Source organism: Pangasianodon hypophthalmus, chromosome 8 (assembly GCF_027358585.1).
Source record: "Pangasianodon hypophthalmus isolate fPanHyp1 chromosome 8, fPanHyp1.pri, whole genome shotgun sequence".
Lineage (NCBI taxonomy): Eukaryota > Metazoa > Chordata > Actinopteri > Siluriformes > Pangasiidae > Pangasianodon > Pangasianodon hypophthalmus.
Genome location: NC_069717.1, coordinates 7,122,327 through 7,141,343, shown reverse-complemented (window position 1 = coordinate 7,141,343; position 19,017 = coordinate 7,122,327). Strand labels below are relative to the sequence as shown.

The 19,017-nt window shown below is 38.2% G+C and overlaps 2 protein-coding genes across 3 annotated transcripts; one reads left to right on the top strand and one right to left on the bottom strand.

Moving 5' to 3' along the window:
• The first annotated feature begins 44 nt into the window (after window positions 1–44).
• On the top strand, window positions 45–5,702 carry dimt1l (DIM1 dimethyladenosine transferase 1-like (S. cerevisiae)). The gene is made up of 12 exons (XM_026928184.3): window positions 45–228; window positions 407–480; window positions 1,426–1,512; window positions 1,598–1,659; window positions 1,747–1,840; window positions 1,939–1,988; window positions 2,198–2,321; window positions 3,073–3,165; window positions 3,837–3,901; window positions 3,993–4,056; window positions 4,209–4,315; window positions 4,430–5,702. Exons 1-12 carry the CDS (start codon window positions 171–173, stop codon window positions 4,470–4,472), a joined length of 921 nt encoding a protein of 306 aa, XP_026783985.1. The 5' UTR covers window positions 45–170; the 3' UTR covers window positions 4,473–5,702.
• kif2a (kinesin family member 2a) lies at window positions 3,445–18,744 on the bottom strand. 2 transcript variants are annotated; one of them, XM_053236219.1, is made up of 21 exons: window positions 18,546–18,744; window positions 15,373–15,467; window positions 13,946–14,068; window positions 13,639–13,693; window positions 13,394–13,516; window positions 12,946–13,046; window positions 12,603–12,698; window positions 12,401–12,455; window positions 11,895–12,057; window positions 11,696–11,786; window positions 11,441–11,504; window positions 11,208–11,299; window positions 10,877–11,019; window positions 10,536–10,740; window positions 10,207–10,317; window positions 9,994–10,061; window positions 9,680–9,760; window positions 8,665–8,815; window positions 8,349–8,450; window positions 7,953–8,088; window positions 3,445–7,172 (listed from the first exon to the last, which is right to left on the bottom strand). In XM_053236219.1, exons 1-21 carry the CDS (start codon window positions 18,604–18,606, stop codon window positions 7,087–7,089), a joined length of 2,202 nt encoding a protein of 733 aa, XP_053092194.1. In that variant the 5' UTR covers window positions 18,607–18,744; the 3' UTR covers window positions 3,445–7,086. The 2 variants fall into 2 exon arrangements, with proteins under 2 accessions (XP_053092194.1, XP_026783982.2); XM_026928181.3 differs by lacking the exon at window positions 9,680–9,760 and having other exon boundaries at window positions 18,546–18,742.
• Between the last annotated feature and the right edge of the window lie 273 nt (window positions 18,745–19,017).

Sequence of the window (19,017 nt, the reverse complement as noted above, 5' to 3'; positions counted from 1 at the left end):
GGCAGTAAATCAACAAAAGCATCCACTTCTGTTTTTACAGCCGAAGAAACCTTAAACTTCCTCTCTGACGCAGTTCCGATGTTCCACACGTGCAGTGAGCTCATGTTTAGGATAAACTCTTTGCATATCTCTGTATCAGATCTCTGGATTTAATCGACTGCGTTGTCAAAATGCCTAAAGTTAAAGCGGAAAAGAAATCTCGACAACACCAAGAGGTGAAAAGTCAAGGTCAGTGCGTGAGATTGGTTTCTGAGAGTGGTTTTATTGCTAAGAGAGCTGTGTAATGGCAGTCAGCTGTTTGGATCTGAGCTGCTGTGCTCAGCACTGGTCATGATCAGAGTTGTGTCATACAAACATACTGCTGATGTCTAGAGCCTAAATGATGCAGATGATGTTTGTGTTTCAGGGATCATGTTCAACACTGGTATTGGACAGCACATTCTGAAAAATCCCTTGGTAGTTAACGGTATTATTGAGAAGGTAACGCCTCTCTGGTTTTCCTCCTTCATCACATCTTTCATCAAGAATCCCCATAACACATGCATGTCCAAGTCTAGGCCACAGTTTGTGATTTTGTCTGCTTTAAGACTTTTACTACACTCTGTCAGGTGAAGATTCACACTCTGGGGAGGGAAAGGATCAAACTGCAGGATTATGGCACACCAGGACTGTAGAGTTACCTATCCAAAGAATCCCTGGAGGGTTGTTTATTTTCTAAAAGTGTACTGACAAAATAATGTAGGGAATGATTATATATGAACACTGTTACACACCAAGTTAATTCCTTCATGGATAATGTTTAGTCACACTTCCAGCATTATAACACACCACGTCCAACCATCACCTAATGGTTTCAGGATCACAGTGGTTAGTTTTCTTTAAGCTGATTTATAAAATAAATGTCCAGGTTAATTCATAATGTTCTGAAAGCCAAAGGATGAACAACACACTCTTAGATACTGTGTGTGCACCTTCTGCAGTATACTGGCATCTCAGAGTATAATTACTAACTTTACTTAATCGTCCATCAGCTGTGTTACACATTACAAGAAGACAGTTTTCTCTGAAAGTAACCGATGTAACTAAAGGTCTTTTTATGTCGAACGTGCTTCTTTGAGAACTGATACGCTTCTATTTGAATTAATTTCAGTTCAAACTCTGTCTTACCTATGTCAGTACAGGTCAGGTTGTTTTTAAAAATTGTTGGCAAATTGCTGTGATATAAGAGAAATAAAACACCTCAGGATGTGCTGTTATTGGAAAATAATCAACTTCAAGGTGGTAACGGCTCTGTGACTAACATGGCATTATTTTACTATAACAGCTCACCCCATAATGATTTTTCCTTAATTGCATAGTAGAATGAGCTTCTCTGGTTGAATACAGTGATCTAATGATTGCTGTTTATTGCCTGTGTATCATCAGGCAGCCTTGAGACCGACAGATGTGGTGCTGGAGGTTGGACCTGGAACTGGAAACATGACGGTGAAGCTTCTGGAAAAGGCCAAAAAAGTAGCTATGCTTTAATAGTGTTTGTTTTTTATGTCACAATTCTGAAGAAGAACATAACCCACCACGTACTTCCTGTCATTTAAAGGTAGTAGCGTGCGAGCTGGACACTAGGCTTGTAGCTGAACTTCAGAAACGAGTGCAGTGCACGTGAGTGATTAAGCATGATCTGTATTCTTGAATGGCTTTTCTTGTGGCTACACGATCCCATCTTAAACCGTGTGTAAACTTTTATAGACCGATGCAGACGAAGCTTCAGATTTTGGTTGGTGACGTTTTGAAGACAGAACTGCCGTTCTTTGATGTGTGTGTAGCAAATTTACCCTATCAGGTAATGATCCAGAATTTTACTTTTTATTTTTTGTTAATTTAATATGAATGCATTTCTTTTACATATTATGTTTAACTGCAATATTACTTATTTTCCAGATATCATCACCTTTTGTCTTCAAGCTACTTCTTCACAGACCTTTCTTCAGGTATGAAGTTATCAAATTTGTAACTGTCCAGTTCCCAAAATGTTACTAGTCTGAAAAGAACACTGTTTTCACTAAGTACCTACCTAAGAACCTTATGGTTAGCATAACTGACCTGTTTTCTAATCAGTTCCAGCTCTTTGCTGTAGTTAATGTTAGGCTAATTTGGAGTGGTGTGTGTGTGTGTGTGTGTGTGTGTGTGTGTGTGACAGATGTGCAGTGCTGATGTTCCAGAGGGAGTTTGCCATGCGGTTAGTGGCAAAGCCTGGAGATAAGCTCTACTGCAGACTGTCCATCAACACACAACTACTGGCCAGAGTGGACCACCTCATGAAGGTTAGGCATCTCCACAGCTCACACTGGCCAGTGATTACAAGCATTTATATCACCAGAATGAAGAGAGTCTGTCCTAATATTGTAGGCATTGTAGCAACTCAAGGCGTAATCACTGGATGTCCTCCTGCTACTGAAATATATATCTGAAAATGTTTTATTTACTCTTCCAGTATTTGGGTGCTGGGGTAATTCATTCAGGTTCAAGACCTTGTTCTTATTTACCTGTTCTTATAGATTTAACCAGTGAATGTTGTTTTTGTACCACAGCGTTGTTGAATTATTGAACTTAATTGGTCAGAAGGTCATTTTCTATTACAGCAGCTCTGACAGTAGTTCCTGCTTCAAGGCTAATAACAGGGTTATATTAACACACTCATTCTAATACTTTATCATTTCTATAGTAACAACTTACACAGGGACTTGTAGGACAGGCATGCCACATAAACAGATTTAAAAATGTTACAAATTTGATATTGTGAAGTTTTCTGTGAGATGTTTTATTTAGGAGGGAGGGCTTTGCCGTGTCTTTTCTTTTTTTGGTCTTATTAATGTTAAGAGAAAGAAAAAAGAGAGGCTGTTCAGGGAACAACTGTTTATAGCTGCTATAGCACAAGTCATAAGTCATCACTTGTGCTGTTATTGGAAAATAACTTCAGGGTCATAAACAGCATGCCCTGCTCTGTTTCATTCTTTACTTATATAATGTAATCAGTAAACAAGAGGGTCATGTGACACTGCTTTCTTATTTCAGGTTGGGAAAAACAATTTCAGACCTCCTCCTAAAGTGGAATCTAGTGTGGTCAGGATAGAACCAAAAAATCCACCACCACCCATCAATTTTCAGGTTTGTTTACCTTTTTAATTTATTTTTTTTTTTAAACTCGCTCACTATTAACAAAACAAAGATTCTTCACAAGAAGGGAGCGGGTTACACTTGATTAGCGTTTTATTATAAGGTAGAATACTGGCATGAACCCACCCCAGAAGGATGGTGTGTACAAGTATAATGTGCTATTTTTGTCAGTGAAGTGCCACCAAAGATATACAACAAATTATGACCGAATACCTACAAACAGGATTCTTTATAAATATTTATGACCTCAGGAATGAGCAGAGACATAGGAAAGGCAGGCCTGATGTGTTTTATTATAATGAATAATGTAGCAAATTTTCCAGTTTCTCACATTATAGAACTACAGAATATTATTCCACGTAAACAGAAATATTTAACAGGTTCCTTTGCTCTAATTGTTGCTGTAGAAAGTAGCCAAAAAGGCAACCACTCCCAATACAAGCAAAACATCCACATTTAAACAAAGGATAGATGTAAACTTTTTCATCTCTGAACGTTCAGTACAACCTCATGCAATCATTTCTATTTCAGTTGCACCTGGGGTGTTGTACAACACTCTGTTTATTGAGTCAAGTGCAGTTTGTTATTTAACACTGAATATGCACTTTAGATTATATGTATTTTATATATATTATTTACTAAAATGTATGATTTATCTTTAGGAATGGGATGGTCTTGTCAGAATTGCCTTTGTAAGAAAGAACAAAACTCTGAGTGCAGCCTTCAAGTAAGTATTTATTTCAGTTTAATGACTTGACATTTGTCAGTTGTACCTAAAAACAAACATTTTCATCTCTTGTATTGTTTTTTTCCCCCAGGTCTGCTGCTGTTGAGCAGCTTTTGGAGAAGAACTACAGAATTCATTGCTCCATGCACAACATAGTAAGTAAACAGTTACACCCACTATTCATCAGAATATTCTGTATGGTAGATTATCTAAAATTGTTTGTATGTTCTCCGTGGTGCTGTTAATATATTTGGCACATTTGGTGTCAGACATTTGATTCTGGGCCATTCTAATCCCATGTTAATAGGAAGTACCACAGGACTTCAGCATTACCCAGAAACTTGAGAGCGTTCTACAGGAAGCTCAGTTTAGTGAAAAACGGGCACGATCAATGGACATAGATGACTTCATGGTGTAAGTGAATATACTTTGCAAATACATTTTTCACTTGTGTAGTTATTCCTGATATAGCTAAAATAATTCTGTTCTTTTGATTACCATTGCTTCTTGTTTCTTTCTCACCCTCAGGCTACTTCATGCGTTCAACTCAGCTGGGATCCACTTTTCATGAACCTCAAACACAGGATGGCTGGACTGTATACTGATGATGATAACGCATTTTATTTATAGGGCGCCTTTCATTTAGAGGTTAGCCTCAAGGTGCTACAATATTATCCTAAAATGTACAATAACAAACCATATTTTTTCACCGAAATTGTGTTTTAAGCCAGTTTGAGAACTTCAGGCTCAAAAGATCTCAAAAAATAAACACAGAGTAAACTGGGAATTCAGTTTTAAAGTTTTAAAATTCCATCGCACATGTTCATCCAGTGTTGAAGGGAAAACAGTCTGCTCTTCCTGTTCAACACAGAAGCCTCGAGTAAGTCACAACACAATTACATAACTTGTAAAGGGCAAAGCAGTTTAGCAGGTCAACTGCAAAAGTTCATCACAAAAGATTTGCTGTTGTGGAAAATCCAGGCTTTTGCTCAGTGTTGCACATGCAGGAGTCATTGTACTTATTTCAGTTTATGCTTTAAAAGTACAAAATGGTCACAAAGCAGCAAAAAATCCACCATGTACAGAACCGAGATTCATCAAGATACCTTGAGGATGAGAGTTCTGTAATCGCATTGTTGCACCCTGCATTGAAATTACATCGGCGCCTAAAGTTTCCCATCCCTAATTTTAAAAGAATTGAAATGTAAACATGAAACGCTAAGAGAGAAGAGGTTGTAAATTCTCAGGTTATATCAATAACCAGCAGAGGAGTAGAAGAAAAGCTGAAGCTCTATCCACAAACATATTTGATTTTTGATCTAAAGGAGACAGTGAGGTTATTACACTTCTCTTCTGTTATCTCCATAAAAGAGGAAAGCTGGCACATGGAATCTTTGCACCTCTTGGAGTAATGGCATGCATTTTCTTTTAGCAGGCTGCAACAGGACCAATGTGTTGGTTCCTTCCTGTGGTTTATGACTGATTTAAATGAAAAAAGCAACCTTCTAAAAACAAACCCTACATATACACGTCTGTCAGATATAATGCTTTATAGGAACATCCCAGGAAAATCAAGGACTTTCATAGTGCTGTGTCAGTACCATCAAATTCTCAATACCTGTACTAATAAGTACTGGTACCAATGTGTGATGTGTACCATAGGTACAGTTTAAAATACTGGCTAATGTCATCTTTGCTTATGTAAGATGCATCAAAGAATAAGATTTGTGTTTGTTATTTTTTTTTTTTTAAATTTCATACCAAATATAACAATCTTGCTTTCAGTGAAGCAGACTTATCAGATCAGAGTACTCCTGCTTATCTCAAAATACAACACACACAAGTGTCACTTTATTAATAGTATAACTATATATCTGTTTTTTGTCTCACTGACTACCTGGTTCTAAAATCTTCTCCCTAGCGCATGGCTCAAGTGAGGTTGGGTGATCGATCTGTCTGTCTGTCTGTCTGTCCCCGCACTGTCCCACTCTCCTGAGGCTCTACAAGAAAAGCACCAGCTGTTAAACTGCAAACTCTACAAACATCATAACGGTCTTGTCAAATTGATCTATATTTAGCCACCAGAGTTTGGTGCTAACAGTGAAAAGATCAGCTGTAATGACAGGATCTGTTCCATATGTCTGTTAATAGCATCTTTTTTTCTTAAAGTAGATAAAATGGTGGAGTGTTTTAAGCAACATGTTTTCTAGACACCAGCCAAGATAGTGTTAATGCACAATGGAGCATTCTGCAGCTGGTCAGAAAGAGCCACAGCACAGAGTAAAAAGTGTATAAGAGGACAATGTCCTAGTAAAACCAAGAAACAACACAATTCATTATTACTGACCAAATACAGCTCTACTCACACCTCAGAGCAGCAGCAACCTCCTTGAGATCATTAATTTAGACAATTTAAGTTGAACAGTGTGACTGAAACAAACACTAAAGGACATAACTAACCCCCCCGAATGGAGATACTAGATTAATACAACTTAAGAGAGGTCCAATATTAGACCCCTAGAGAAACAGGGTTATATAAAGTGCAGATGGGCCTGGTCTGCCATGCTGGTAACGGCCAATGGGAAACAGGTTACTAAAAGCACATGCATTCAGTTTAAAACAGCTTCAAATAAAGAAGGTGGTAAAGACCCTAAAAAAATGGACCATGTAGTTCACAGCCATTTACCTAAATTAAAAAAAAAAGAAAAAAAAAAAAGAGGTAAATAAATACAAATCAAATACAAAGAAAAGAAATCTATTTCCCAAGTCTACTGCAGTTTCATTCCTTCAGTTCTTCTAACAAAAATACAAATTCCACTTGCTTACGTGAATGGCTGTGCTTGTACAGCTGTCTTAAGGCACATGCTGATCTTCAAAACGTTATTCAGTGTAATTTTGTGTGAGATGTTTCATTAGTAGATGGGCACGATTGCAGCTTCTGCCAGACATTGCTTGAAGATCAGCAGTCCACTTAAAGCAGTGCAGTACATCAATGCAATGATCTAATGTTTTGAATATTTCACATGTGAGCCAAAGAAAGACATTCAAATTCTGAGTAACTCTGCTGGACACTAGCAGGTCATCTAGCACGGACACACATTACGGATATTTGGTATGTGCTGAAACTGCTGTAACTTTGCCAAGTGTCTAGCCGTCATGCTTGTGCCTGCAACCTTAGTCCCAGTCTACAGAGCCCGAGGCCTCTTGGGATTGATCTGCTTACTGGCTTGTTCTTCTTCTTGCAGGGCTGAGCGGAACGACCTCACTTTATCTGTCAAATGAAAGAACACATTTTTATACACAATATTAAACAATTTCATAGTATGAAAGGTGGATGATTTTAAACCATTTATTTTTAAATAAGGGTTTAAAAAAACCCCACATTGATTAGTTAAAGCCCCAAGGAATATAGTGGAAAAAAACATGATAAATCATGATAAAAACAGTTGAATTCTCTGATCAGACTGATGTGAAAAAAATTTGTCTGGTGGTGATCCTAATATTCTAATAAGCACACTTGATTGACATCCAGTTGTTCAAGATTCCCAGCCCATCATGTCACTCAAGCAGAGCTATACACAATGGTGCAAACAGGTATGATGTTGCGTTTGAGAATCAGATAGCTGATGTTTATAGGTGGTCTTAGTTTAGCTTTCACTAATTAGGTTGCTCAGACTCAAAGAGACAATTTTAAACATGAAAGCACAGTCATGATAAAAAGCTATGTGGTAATGATAATCGACATCAGCCTTGTGCAAGCTTAACCCAAGATTAATAGAAGGTATGGTGAAGTACATGTATATAGTAACAATTGGCTGGTTACTGGTATTTTGGTAGATAGCATTGACAGTTATTTAATTATATACTTTGTACAGTATTACATGTGCCCACAAGACCAAGATAATACTAATCAAAAAGTACTCACAGATTCAGGTTCTCTGGGGCTTAAGCCCTTTAGTAATCGGAGTATTTGTGAAACTTAGATGTGATTAATGCCTATTGTCAGCAAAAATCTAAAAGAACAATCTCAGGATTTTAGTATGTGGGTTACCTCTGAGCTCAATCAGGACATCAATCTTCTGGTCGAGTATCTGCTCCAGCTGCGAGGAGTACGAGTCTACATCATAATCCACCTCCTCAGTCATCTCCAGCAGAACCTTCTCATCCTCCAGCCACCTAATTGACTCCTGAACCCAAAAACACACCCACCATTATATACATGGATAATTAAAGATTATAAAAAAGATCTTAACTGAAATGACAAGTAAAACAAAAAGATTTATTGTCTATATATGTAAATCATCAGCAAATCATGATCAGACACTAGGTAAATACTTTTCACTACTTTTGAGACTTTTAAACTGAACACAAATTTCACACTACAGAGGAATATTAATATGAAAACTACATTTAGTCTGAGGATAAGCTCATAGAGTAAATGTGTCACCTGAAACACTGCTCGGTGATCCTCCAGCACCTGCTCCTCCATCTCCACCAGCTGGGACACCACCTCATGGAAGGTGAAGAGCTGAGGAGACACTTCCTCTTCCTGAAAAAACATCAAAACAGTCTTTAAAATAACAACTGCTTTCTGCATTAAAATCACTGATAGCACCCAATTTGTCTAGACATATGAAAACAAAACTTTATCTTTGGTTCAGGCTAATCCAAAACATTACATCTTGTTACATCTAAAACTGCTGAAGATAATCATCTGATGTTTCAATGCTTTCTGACTAAGAAAGCTTTAGTCTGTTTCATACATTCTGTTCACAGAGCAGCTTGAGGTCATCCCTCTGTGGGGAGCTGCTCAGCTCCCACTCCTCCTCCATGATGTCCAGCTGGTTGATGGCGTTGATGTTGGGACGGACTCCTTCAGCCATGGCGTTCGGGTCCACGGTCAGCTCCTTAACTCTGTGTGAACAGGAGAGGGCATGCTCAAATTCGTCTGCAGGGGGCATACTAGTGTGAATAACACCAGGAACAGAAAAAAGGGGCTGCACTGACATTTCTTAAGCGTGAACATAGTCTTGATTTGATTCATTTGATAGGTGTCTTTACGTTTTACTGATATACAGACATCTTAAATAATAATGTGTTATGGCCAGATACCTCTGTTAGGTGAATAAAGCAGTATACAGTATATCACACATTTTAAATGTTTTTTCCTTTGACCTTGAATGTTTAAATATAATAAAAATTTGAATAGTATTCAAATGGTAAAATGTGTTCTGACAATTCTAAATACACTAAGCCTAGTGGCAAATGATAACGTTAAAAGCAGCAAGTGGTCGTACTAGGAAAAAAGGCTATAGAAATCTGAGATGTATCAAGAAACATCAAGAATCACTTTGTAATTGTAGCGTGGCGCACTGATCTGAAATCTAATCAAGCCCCAAGGTGCCTAGAGATTCCCTCCACTCACCTTACTGCTTATGGTGTCATTACATTGGCTCCTTTATTAATGCACACAACAAAGGCTCAGCACACATGCCCAAGGTTAGAAAGTGAAATGAAAGCAGATTAATAATAGGTGGGAGGCTGATGAAAAATATTCACCAAGCACACCACTCAAGATGAGACAGAGAAGCAGCATTTGTATATGCTCTAACAGGAGGCCGTGCGTGTTATCTATGCATATGACTCAGCATGAACGTGTAAGCTTCTTCTCATGCATCATGGGTCAAAATCAGCCAACTAGATGCAAACAAAGATTTAACAGTGTGTATCTGCTGCTAAGGCAGATGGGAAGCTGGATAAATAAGCTTATGCTCATACTCGCAAGTGGGAGAGAGCCCAGAACGACTTCCTCCCTGAGAAAACGGGATGTCTGAGGGACTAATCCCAAACTCCTTTACTCTGGAGCAGCAAGGAATAAGCAGGAAAGACAAGTAAAGAGAGAGAGAGCAGTAAAAGGAAGAATCAGGACACAACCATTTGCCCTGCATGCAAAATATGTCACTAACAAACAATTCATTATTTCTAGCATTAAAAATAACAGTTCATTTAGATGTATTACATAAATAAAGACAAATGGCAAAATATCAAACTCAGTAAATACTTATACCTATAGAAAACCAAAGCGATTTTACCTGTTGGCATATCGTAGTGTGTTCAGGGTGTTTTCACAGGAAGCCATTCCTGGAGAAATGGTGGCAATCTGATCAGGAAAAACAAATCATAATCAGAGGTGTTCAAAAATGAACCAGGGTTCACTTGCATCAAAAAACAGGGTTGTGATCTTTATATGAAGAAGAAGAAGAAGAAGAAGAAAAAAATGTGTTCAACAGGGGGTGGCTATTCACCATGCAAGTCCTTGAGTTCTCTCCGATGAACGAGTCTCTGAGCACTTGTGTAAGTTTGCTGGCTCTGAACGGCGTGTGCGGTTTGTTCCGCCCCAGGGCTCTAATACACTCCTTCATGAAGACAGGACACCAGCCATTTTAGACACCAGTTCAAGGAGCTTTAGGATGTATTTCAATGCTCAAATTCACCATTTAATAAATCAGAATCACACAATGTATTAATCATTCATAATTCACGATTAAACAAAATTAATGTTCAGTCTTTTATGAAAAGAGGTTCTGAATCTGGATGTAACTGTAACTGCACTTTTCTCTGGTGACTGTCTGACCTTCAGTGCAAGTAGACTCTTGTTGATCTCTGCTCCCTCCAGCCGTGTCTGCCGGTCAGCGCTGGATGTATCAGCACCACGCTCATTTCCTGCCAGGTCAATCAGTGAAAACTTGCCGTGCATCTTCCCCTTCCTGCGCAGAATAATCTGGAAGACAGCATGGCTACGGGACGAGTGTGCATTGGCAGAAGTCTGTCCTGATGTTCTGGGGACCAAGAGGTGAAAAAAATCACTTGTAAATCAGTTTACAATGAATAAGAAAAAAAAATGTTCAGATATCTAATATAATCTCACAGCATATTTATTATATCAGAGAGCATTACAGACTGCTATATAGTTACCTGCAGCTGTTTCCAACCTCAATGAGCTTGAGGACATCTTCAGTGCATCTGACTTCTCTCTCCTGCAGCCCAACCACCTGCACCTGCTGCTTCCCGTCCTCCAGTACACGCAGCTTTGCTTTACGGTTCAGCAAGTCAAACACCTGGGCACAGCACCAAAATCTACAAAAAGTAAGTGACTTGGACCAGATAAGGTACAAAATATATGTACTTAAAAAAAATCTCTGTATGCTAATCGACTTGGTGATCTTCCACATCCAATAAAGAATTAATTTACAACATCCAGAGCTCTGTTTTCTGGCGGATGACCAGACGTGTTTGAGTCACTTGCCTTTCCACTGTAAATTTCAAAAAAGGTTGAGTAGACTTGAAGATCCAACTTCTTGTAGTTGGGTTTCTTCAGCATAAGAAAAACATCACGAGCTGCATGAAGTAAGAGTAACAGAACAAACACACTTTTTGAGAATGCTTATGTTTGAAGCTATTCAAAATGTAGCTTATTTTGGAAAAGAATAAATGTGGCTTTAGAAATCCTCGAAGAGCTGCAAATTCTTAAACATTTACCAGCTAACGCATAGATTCCTTTTGAACAATCCTGGTTCTTTCCTGAAAAATCTCCACCCATGGTCTGAAAAACCAGAGACATCAGTGTGAAATTTATGCTCAAAGATAAGTGCAGTTCTGTGTAATAAAGGATGTGCACTACAATTAGGACTTTTATTTACATTTTTTTTCTTTTACAATTAGGCCTAAATTGAAATACCTGAACTGTGCCTTGTCCAATCATATAATACATGTTCAAAAAAAAAGTTCTCTCACATGTGTTTTTCCACTTCCAGTTTGGCCATATGCAAAGCATGTAGCCATTCCTCTCTCAAAGATGGTTTCCACCAAAGGTCTTGCTGTGAACCTGCACAGAACAACTACTTAATTTACATTTCCACCCTAGACAACAACAAACTCATATCACTAGTGGATTACAATTTAGTTGTGGATACACAGAAAAGAAAAGACAAACCTGTAAACCATTTCATTTGCTGCACTGTCGTCAAAGGCATAATCAAAGCGAAAAGTTTGATTCTCTAGGTATCGGGTGAGGTCCACTTTCTGCTTAGGCTCATGGACCATGACAACATCTTTACTAGGGATGGTGATGACGTCTAGCTCCTTTGCAGTGAGTTCTACAACACAGAGGTGACACGTCCTTCAACACCACAGCTCACCACACACACACTAGGTGATTTGGAAGACAATTGTTGCATTCAGTCTTTATGCTCATTTTATGCTATTTGAGTTTTATACACCTATTAAATGGAATTAAAAGGCTTATTCAGCATTGAGTGTCAATTTCTATTTGTTAGTCTTTAGAATGGGTTAAAATACTTTGAGCCTAAACTGGTTGCTGAAGTTAATCCAGCAGAAAATGGAGATCACACAGCACATTATTCAAATATTAAGAATTCAGAACAGTGATACAGCATTTTAATTAAAGTTAATAAAAAAAAATACAAAAGTCTGTTTTACCTTTTTTGTTAAGAGGGCGCTTCCTTACACATACACATATTCTGTGCTCTTCAATCTGCCAACATTAAGCAGATCTCTTTATTATTACAGCTACAGTACCACAGGGTTTTAAATCTTGCTTAAAATCAGCACGCAAAATTCACAAATGATCAGGCAAACATCCTTGGCAAGATAATAAAAATGCACCTCAGTTCATACTCACCAAATCAGCCGTGGTTAGTGGTCTGTAATCCAGGCTTGCCCTAAAGTCTCTGATCATCTGCATTATTTCATAGTTGGGGATTGTCGTGTCCACCTCCTTCAAAACAAAAAGATCATTAATCATATAACATACGGCAAGACATTAAAATGAGACTAAATCACAGGTATAACTACAGGTATAGAAGCTGTTTTTTGCATTTAACATAAGACCAGCTCCCCCAATCCAGAACTTAATAATAACCATTATGTGTGTGTGGCATTCACACTGCTACATCAAGACAAGAGACGATAATCAAAGCAATATTGTGATTATTGGATTTTGAAAGTCATAAGCATGCATTGACCTGCGCTCTCTTCTCCCTTAACTCTTGCTGCTGCAGTCGCCGCCTTTCTCTCTTCTCCTGCAGTTTCTCAACCTCCTTCACACAGTTGGACTTCCTCCTCGCTGCCAAACATCATGACAATACGGTCAGACAATCCTGACTAAACAATAGCGTCATTCACTTCCTTTGTACAAGGTTCCTTTCCTCTTCTCTCTCTGTCCCTGTGCCTATATTGCCTGTAGTTAATGTACAACTGCTAAAGGAACAATTGAACACAGACTAAATATCAATTTAGGTGAATAGCCAGACTGAAATGCTCCATTAATTCAAATAATTCAGTGTTTAACTATAGAAAAAATAATTTAACTTTAGAAATACACTCATGAAGCTGCATTAAGATCCACTCCACTGGAGGCCATTACTGTGTGTCAAGAATAGGGTGCTATTTTAATCAAAGGTGTGTGATTACCATTCTGTTGCTGTTGCTGGCTCTGCTGTGTTTGGGTCTGTGTAGGTTGGGCTGGTTGCTGAGCAGGTGGAGGGAGGGCTGACTCCGGCTGCTGCTGGCCAGGACGCGCCCGAGTTGATCCGACTGACAGCATTACACACACATGCGCATACACACACACACACACACACCTGTGAGCAATGGCTTTACTCCTCACAATTAAAACAGTACTGTACTTAGCCTGAGAGCCAAATGGACAATCATACCTCTATTATCTCTGGATGGGATCTCAGCCCTTCCAGGAGCAATAGTCCTTCGATTCTGCACAGCAATAAGAATTTACAATGAGTTTCACTTAGGAATGCAAAACCTCTTCTAGACTAAAGTATAAGGAGCATACTATTCTCTCCACATCCAGGTAAATCACAGACCAGGAAAACTGCAAGTGAATGTCTTAGGCTTGTGAATTTATTAGAAAGAAAAACCAAAAGCGCTTTCATCCAACCCGAGACATAATGATAAATATTAAAGGTAAATCTGATCTTACGCTGAGCTTGGATGGTTCGTACTAACCTTGGGGATCTTGTTGACCTTCACAGAAGTAGGTGTGGGTGGAGGTGGTGTTACCGGGCTCAGAGAAATCTCCTCCTCTGGAGCAACATCTGGGTTTAGTGAAAATATACACTCTAGATCAATCTGTTTAAAAAGAAAACACACATTTGATCAGTCTTACCCAAAAGTACACAATTGCACATATTAAAGACCCAAGAAACCTAAATTCATGATTGCTTTCAAATGAGATTAATGTTGGCCTTGTGGAAATACAATATACAGCACAAATTAGGAAGAATTGGTGATTTTTCTTATGTTTACATGTACTTGAGTTTCCCCCTTTCATTGTAAGTTGTTGTGTTCCTAATCTTGGGCAAATGTAATTTTGCCCTCCGACCAAGCTTTTCTCAAAACTATACATTCCCACTTGACTGATCTCTCCATGTTTGAAGAAATAAAATAATCTGCACATATAGAGATAAACAATCTCTGTTTCAAACCCCAGGCCTGCCACAGATCCACTGCTGGGTCCTTGAGCAAGACCCTCAATCCTTAGCTCAAAAGTCACATTGTATCCTGTCTCAATTTGTAAATCACTTTGGATGAAGGTATCTGCCAAATAAATAAATATATGTACAATATAATGTATATGCTTTCCAAGGAGAAAACATATGGTCCGTTCCATAGGAAAAAACATAGTAGGATTATTCATTTTATCAATAACTGTGATATAAATAATTCACTAATGAATTCTTTACCAGTTGTATGTATTTATTTATTTTTGTCAGACATTTGCCCATTCCTACCCACTACCTACCAAAGTGGGAGGGTGGCGGGAAAACACTGGTTCCTTCAAGGCGTTAGAGCAGTAATCGTCGTGGCTATGAGTAATCTATCCTTCCCATCCTGAGAGCTGGGCAAATTATGCTCTCTTGAACTTCAGGCCATCATCAGGATACAAACTTGTTTTTATGACAACAGAGTGAAGTCTTTTCTGTTGAGCTCTTTATCGATTATTAAACAATTATACTCTATTGATAAAAGGCAACCACTGAAACATGGCCAAGGTTTCACTTATGATGAAAAAGAAGCAAATAAGCACTTTATATTGATGTCTTTTTTTTTTAAGCTGAATTTTTATGGCTTCAAAGCACAAGTGCTAGGCTTTTTCTTTCCTAAACCTATAAAAGCTCTAATCTGGAAGAATGACTGTAGGAGAACTCCTGAAGATTCTGATGAGAGCTTGGACCTCAGAATACCGCAGGAGTTTCAAGTTTCAGTTTTCAAGTTTAGTTATTGTATATATAAAAATGGCGTCAGTGCTTGCAAAGCACAATGCCCACTTTTGTGCAGTGCAGCTTGTTGCCCTTATCCTTCCTCTGAACACTGGTACTGTTCTTCCATACATTACTGAGTGTTACAAGCTTACACAAGACCTTTAGGCTTACCTCTTTTCCTTTCGTGTCTCCATTTTCTATCCACTCCACAGTAACACTTTCGTTATCTTCATTTAAAGACGTTACCATGGCCTGATGTATTCGCCCTGCGATAAAACAAAACTAACTTTGAGAGATGGATATGTAGAAAATGTTGCACGACAAGAAACTCCCTATAAAGCACTAACAGGTATGCCGTTTTAGTTCTTTCAGAAAGAAAGCCAAGTCCGATCTTGAATTAAATTTATTATAAATAAATAAATAAATAAATAAAAAGAAATACACAGTTCCTGTTTGTAGGACAGTTCAGAAGTTGTCCCAGTCAATACTGTTATGTCCCAGTGGACTAGAGAGAGGAAACAGCCATGTCTCTTATGTATTATTCAAAGCCATCTCTCCCACTCTGTGCAATTATTTAATAGCAATAACAGTACTCTAACAGTTTCAACAATGTCCTAAAAAAAGATCAGCGGGATTTATCACCTAGTAGTACAAAGGCTAACAACGTAATAATTTAAAACAAGGTACAAGAGGCTTACACAACATAGTCACAACTTTTATAAAATGTTGTATAAATCATATGCCAATGTAGTAGACTTTTAGTCTACTAGTGTTTACAGTGTGATCTCTCCTGTAAGACTTCAGTCTTTTAAAGCTGTCTTTGTCTTGTTAGCGTTTGTTTGTTTAAAGGGCATGTCATCAACAAACAAGACAAAACACATCATACAGAAACTTCACAAGAAGGAATCCATTACCCTAAATCATGTGCAACGTTATAAGAACTTTCTTTCACCAGACAAAAGTATCTCTCAGATACTGAACAAACAGTGATGAATGTTACTAATACAATAACAAGACAATAATATAGGGCTGGACACCATGACTAATATACCTATCACAACAAACTGCCTCACAATACACTTTCTGAGAAAACTGCAGATATCCTTAGTGTTTGCGTTCAAGCTATATAATGTTAAAATCTCTATATTACTTTATTTTTGTTGATGACACCAAGGAAACCTAATCAAAAATAAACATTGCAATACATGCAATACATGTGTATTGTGAAAATGCTTTCAAGTATTGTGATATGGTTCATTCATTCAGCTTTAGTAACCACTTTATCACAGTCTGGGTCAGGAGCCTATGAGGGAATACATCCTAGACGGGACACCACTCCATCACAGTATTGAGATATTTTTGCCAATACATTCTTTGCACCAGTCATAAATACCCATCCATGAGCCCTGCTGTAGTAGTAGTAGTAGTAGTAGTAATAATAATAATAATAATAATAATAATAATAATACTTGATGATGCATATTTTATTAACCAGGGAACAACATGACAAACTGGGTTCTACTTCACTTTCCTAGAGCTAATGTAATGGTAATATGTAAAGAATAAAACACAAAGGGGCATTATAGGAAATTCATTATAGGAAATGAATTTATGAAGGAATGACATGTCACGCTTTTTAACCATTTATAGTTACATTTAATGCTGTGGAAGAACCATGATACAAGTTAGTTCCTTTTCTTAATTACGTTACAGCAGCTATGAATAGTTGTTCCCTCACCAGTCTCTCTTTTTCCCCTCTCGGGAAGCTAATAAGATAAAAAAAAAAAAATGCAGCTTGTCATGGTACAGAGAAAACACAAAATGAAAGATCTCCTCCCTGAAGACTTTCCCGTGGCGGAAAACATACTGTTACAAAGCACTGATACTGGTGACTCCTTCCATAAATGTTAAACATCTCCTGACAGAATGCTTCACCATATCAAATAAACAATTATGCACTACTGTCAGAACTCCTCCGAGGTATAAATATTGGCAGAGGTACTGGAGGATGTGAGCCAATAAATAAATAAATAAAAATAAATAAAAATAATTTTAAAAAAAGAGCTGATTGTAGACTTCAGGAGGTCCAGGAGCCACATGCACCCCTGTTCAGAAACAGAGAGATATATATATTTTTTTAATCTACCATATGTTAATGTGTCACTGTTTGGAGCAGTAAACTTTATGAGACATCTATGGTTAATATCATGATGTCATCTGGTTAGATAACATCTTTTGAGTTGGATGATAATGTTTAAACACACACACAGGAAACCAGGAGGCTTGGAAATGAAGAAAAAAAGGGATTGTGTACAATGATAAATTTCCCCAAAGTGTTACCCTGAGTCAAGCTTTTCTGTGGCTGAATCTCAAATGGTGTTATTTTAGTCATTTTGTGCACTTTGTAATATTCTGTTACACAAATATTACCATCATGTTATGCCCTTTGTAGTGAGCATATAAACTGAAAAGGAAGTCATTTGGGATTTGGCCTACCTGTGTGAATTATTCCTGTGTGATGGGATTGATATGTAGTTGGCAACAATAATACCATATGGTAAATAGATTGAAATGTATTAACCAGATGTAGTTACTGATCTGAATCATTGTCTTGCATAAGACACACAGAATCCTAGGAAGTGAAACAGGAATGATCACTACATGTGTGATGAAACAAAACACCTACAGCTGAGGAAGTTCAGTGCTCGTCATTCATCGGGCTAGATCCATAAAAATGGTTCATTTTAGCTAACATGGAAGATTAAAAAGAGGGCTATATGTGTGAAAAGAAATGACAAGTGGGGTTACACAGGTTAGTAGCTATCTAGCTAGTTAACACCTAACTACTGACAGGAAGCTCTTGTTAGACAGAGCTAAGTAACAAAACTAAACTAGCTCTAGGGATTTTTTGTGCTAAATTATGGACACTGGCACTCAGAAATTCAAAGCTGCTGAAACTCTTATTCGTCAAGGTCTATAGAAGAAAAATGTCGCTAACTGTAATACGTGTTATGTCTTTTTAAAGCTAGGTAGACTTGATAACTAAGTAAACGCACCGGCTAGTTAGCTTAGCTCATCTTAGCTTAGCAACCGTTGCTGTGTTGACTGCGCTAGGTATGTAGGTCGTTAGCTTAGCTACCACAGCAACAGGGATGCGATACACTACACTGCACTACTAACCAACAAAGTGTCACTAGTTCATGTAAAAGCCTTGTTGGTTTGCTAATGCTAGCATTACTAGCACTTCTCTTAGCCAATGCTAGCTAAGCGAAGCAAAGAATGACTAAACGTTAATAGCTAGTTACACTACCCTGTTAAAAAAAGAACTAAACTAGTGAACTCACCGTCACTCCGTTTTATCTCCACGTATATTCCCACGACAATTTTGCCGAAGTTTACCGCCATGGTTCCTCGGAGACGGGGACGAGCGAGAGAGCGCGAGTAATAAACCGGTGTTTTTGTTTGAAATGTTCACATTTGTTCCGTGTTGCTCGAACGCGGGAAGGCGGCCAGTGGCAGGAATAAAAGAGGCAAAGTGCCAGTGCGCATGCGCGTGCCGCTCAACTTCGGTGACGCTATGCTTGGAGCAGGGTGGGTACTGAACTGTACTGAACCGAACTGTACTGATGTACTGTACTGTACTGAACTGTACTGAAGTACTCTATTGTACTGAACTGTACTGTACTGAACTGAACTGAACTGCTATACTCTACTGAACTGTACTGAACTGAACTGTACTGATGTACTGTACTGAACTGTACTGAACTGAACTGTACTGATGTACTGTACTGTACTGAACTGTACTGAAGTACTCTA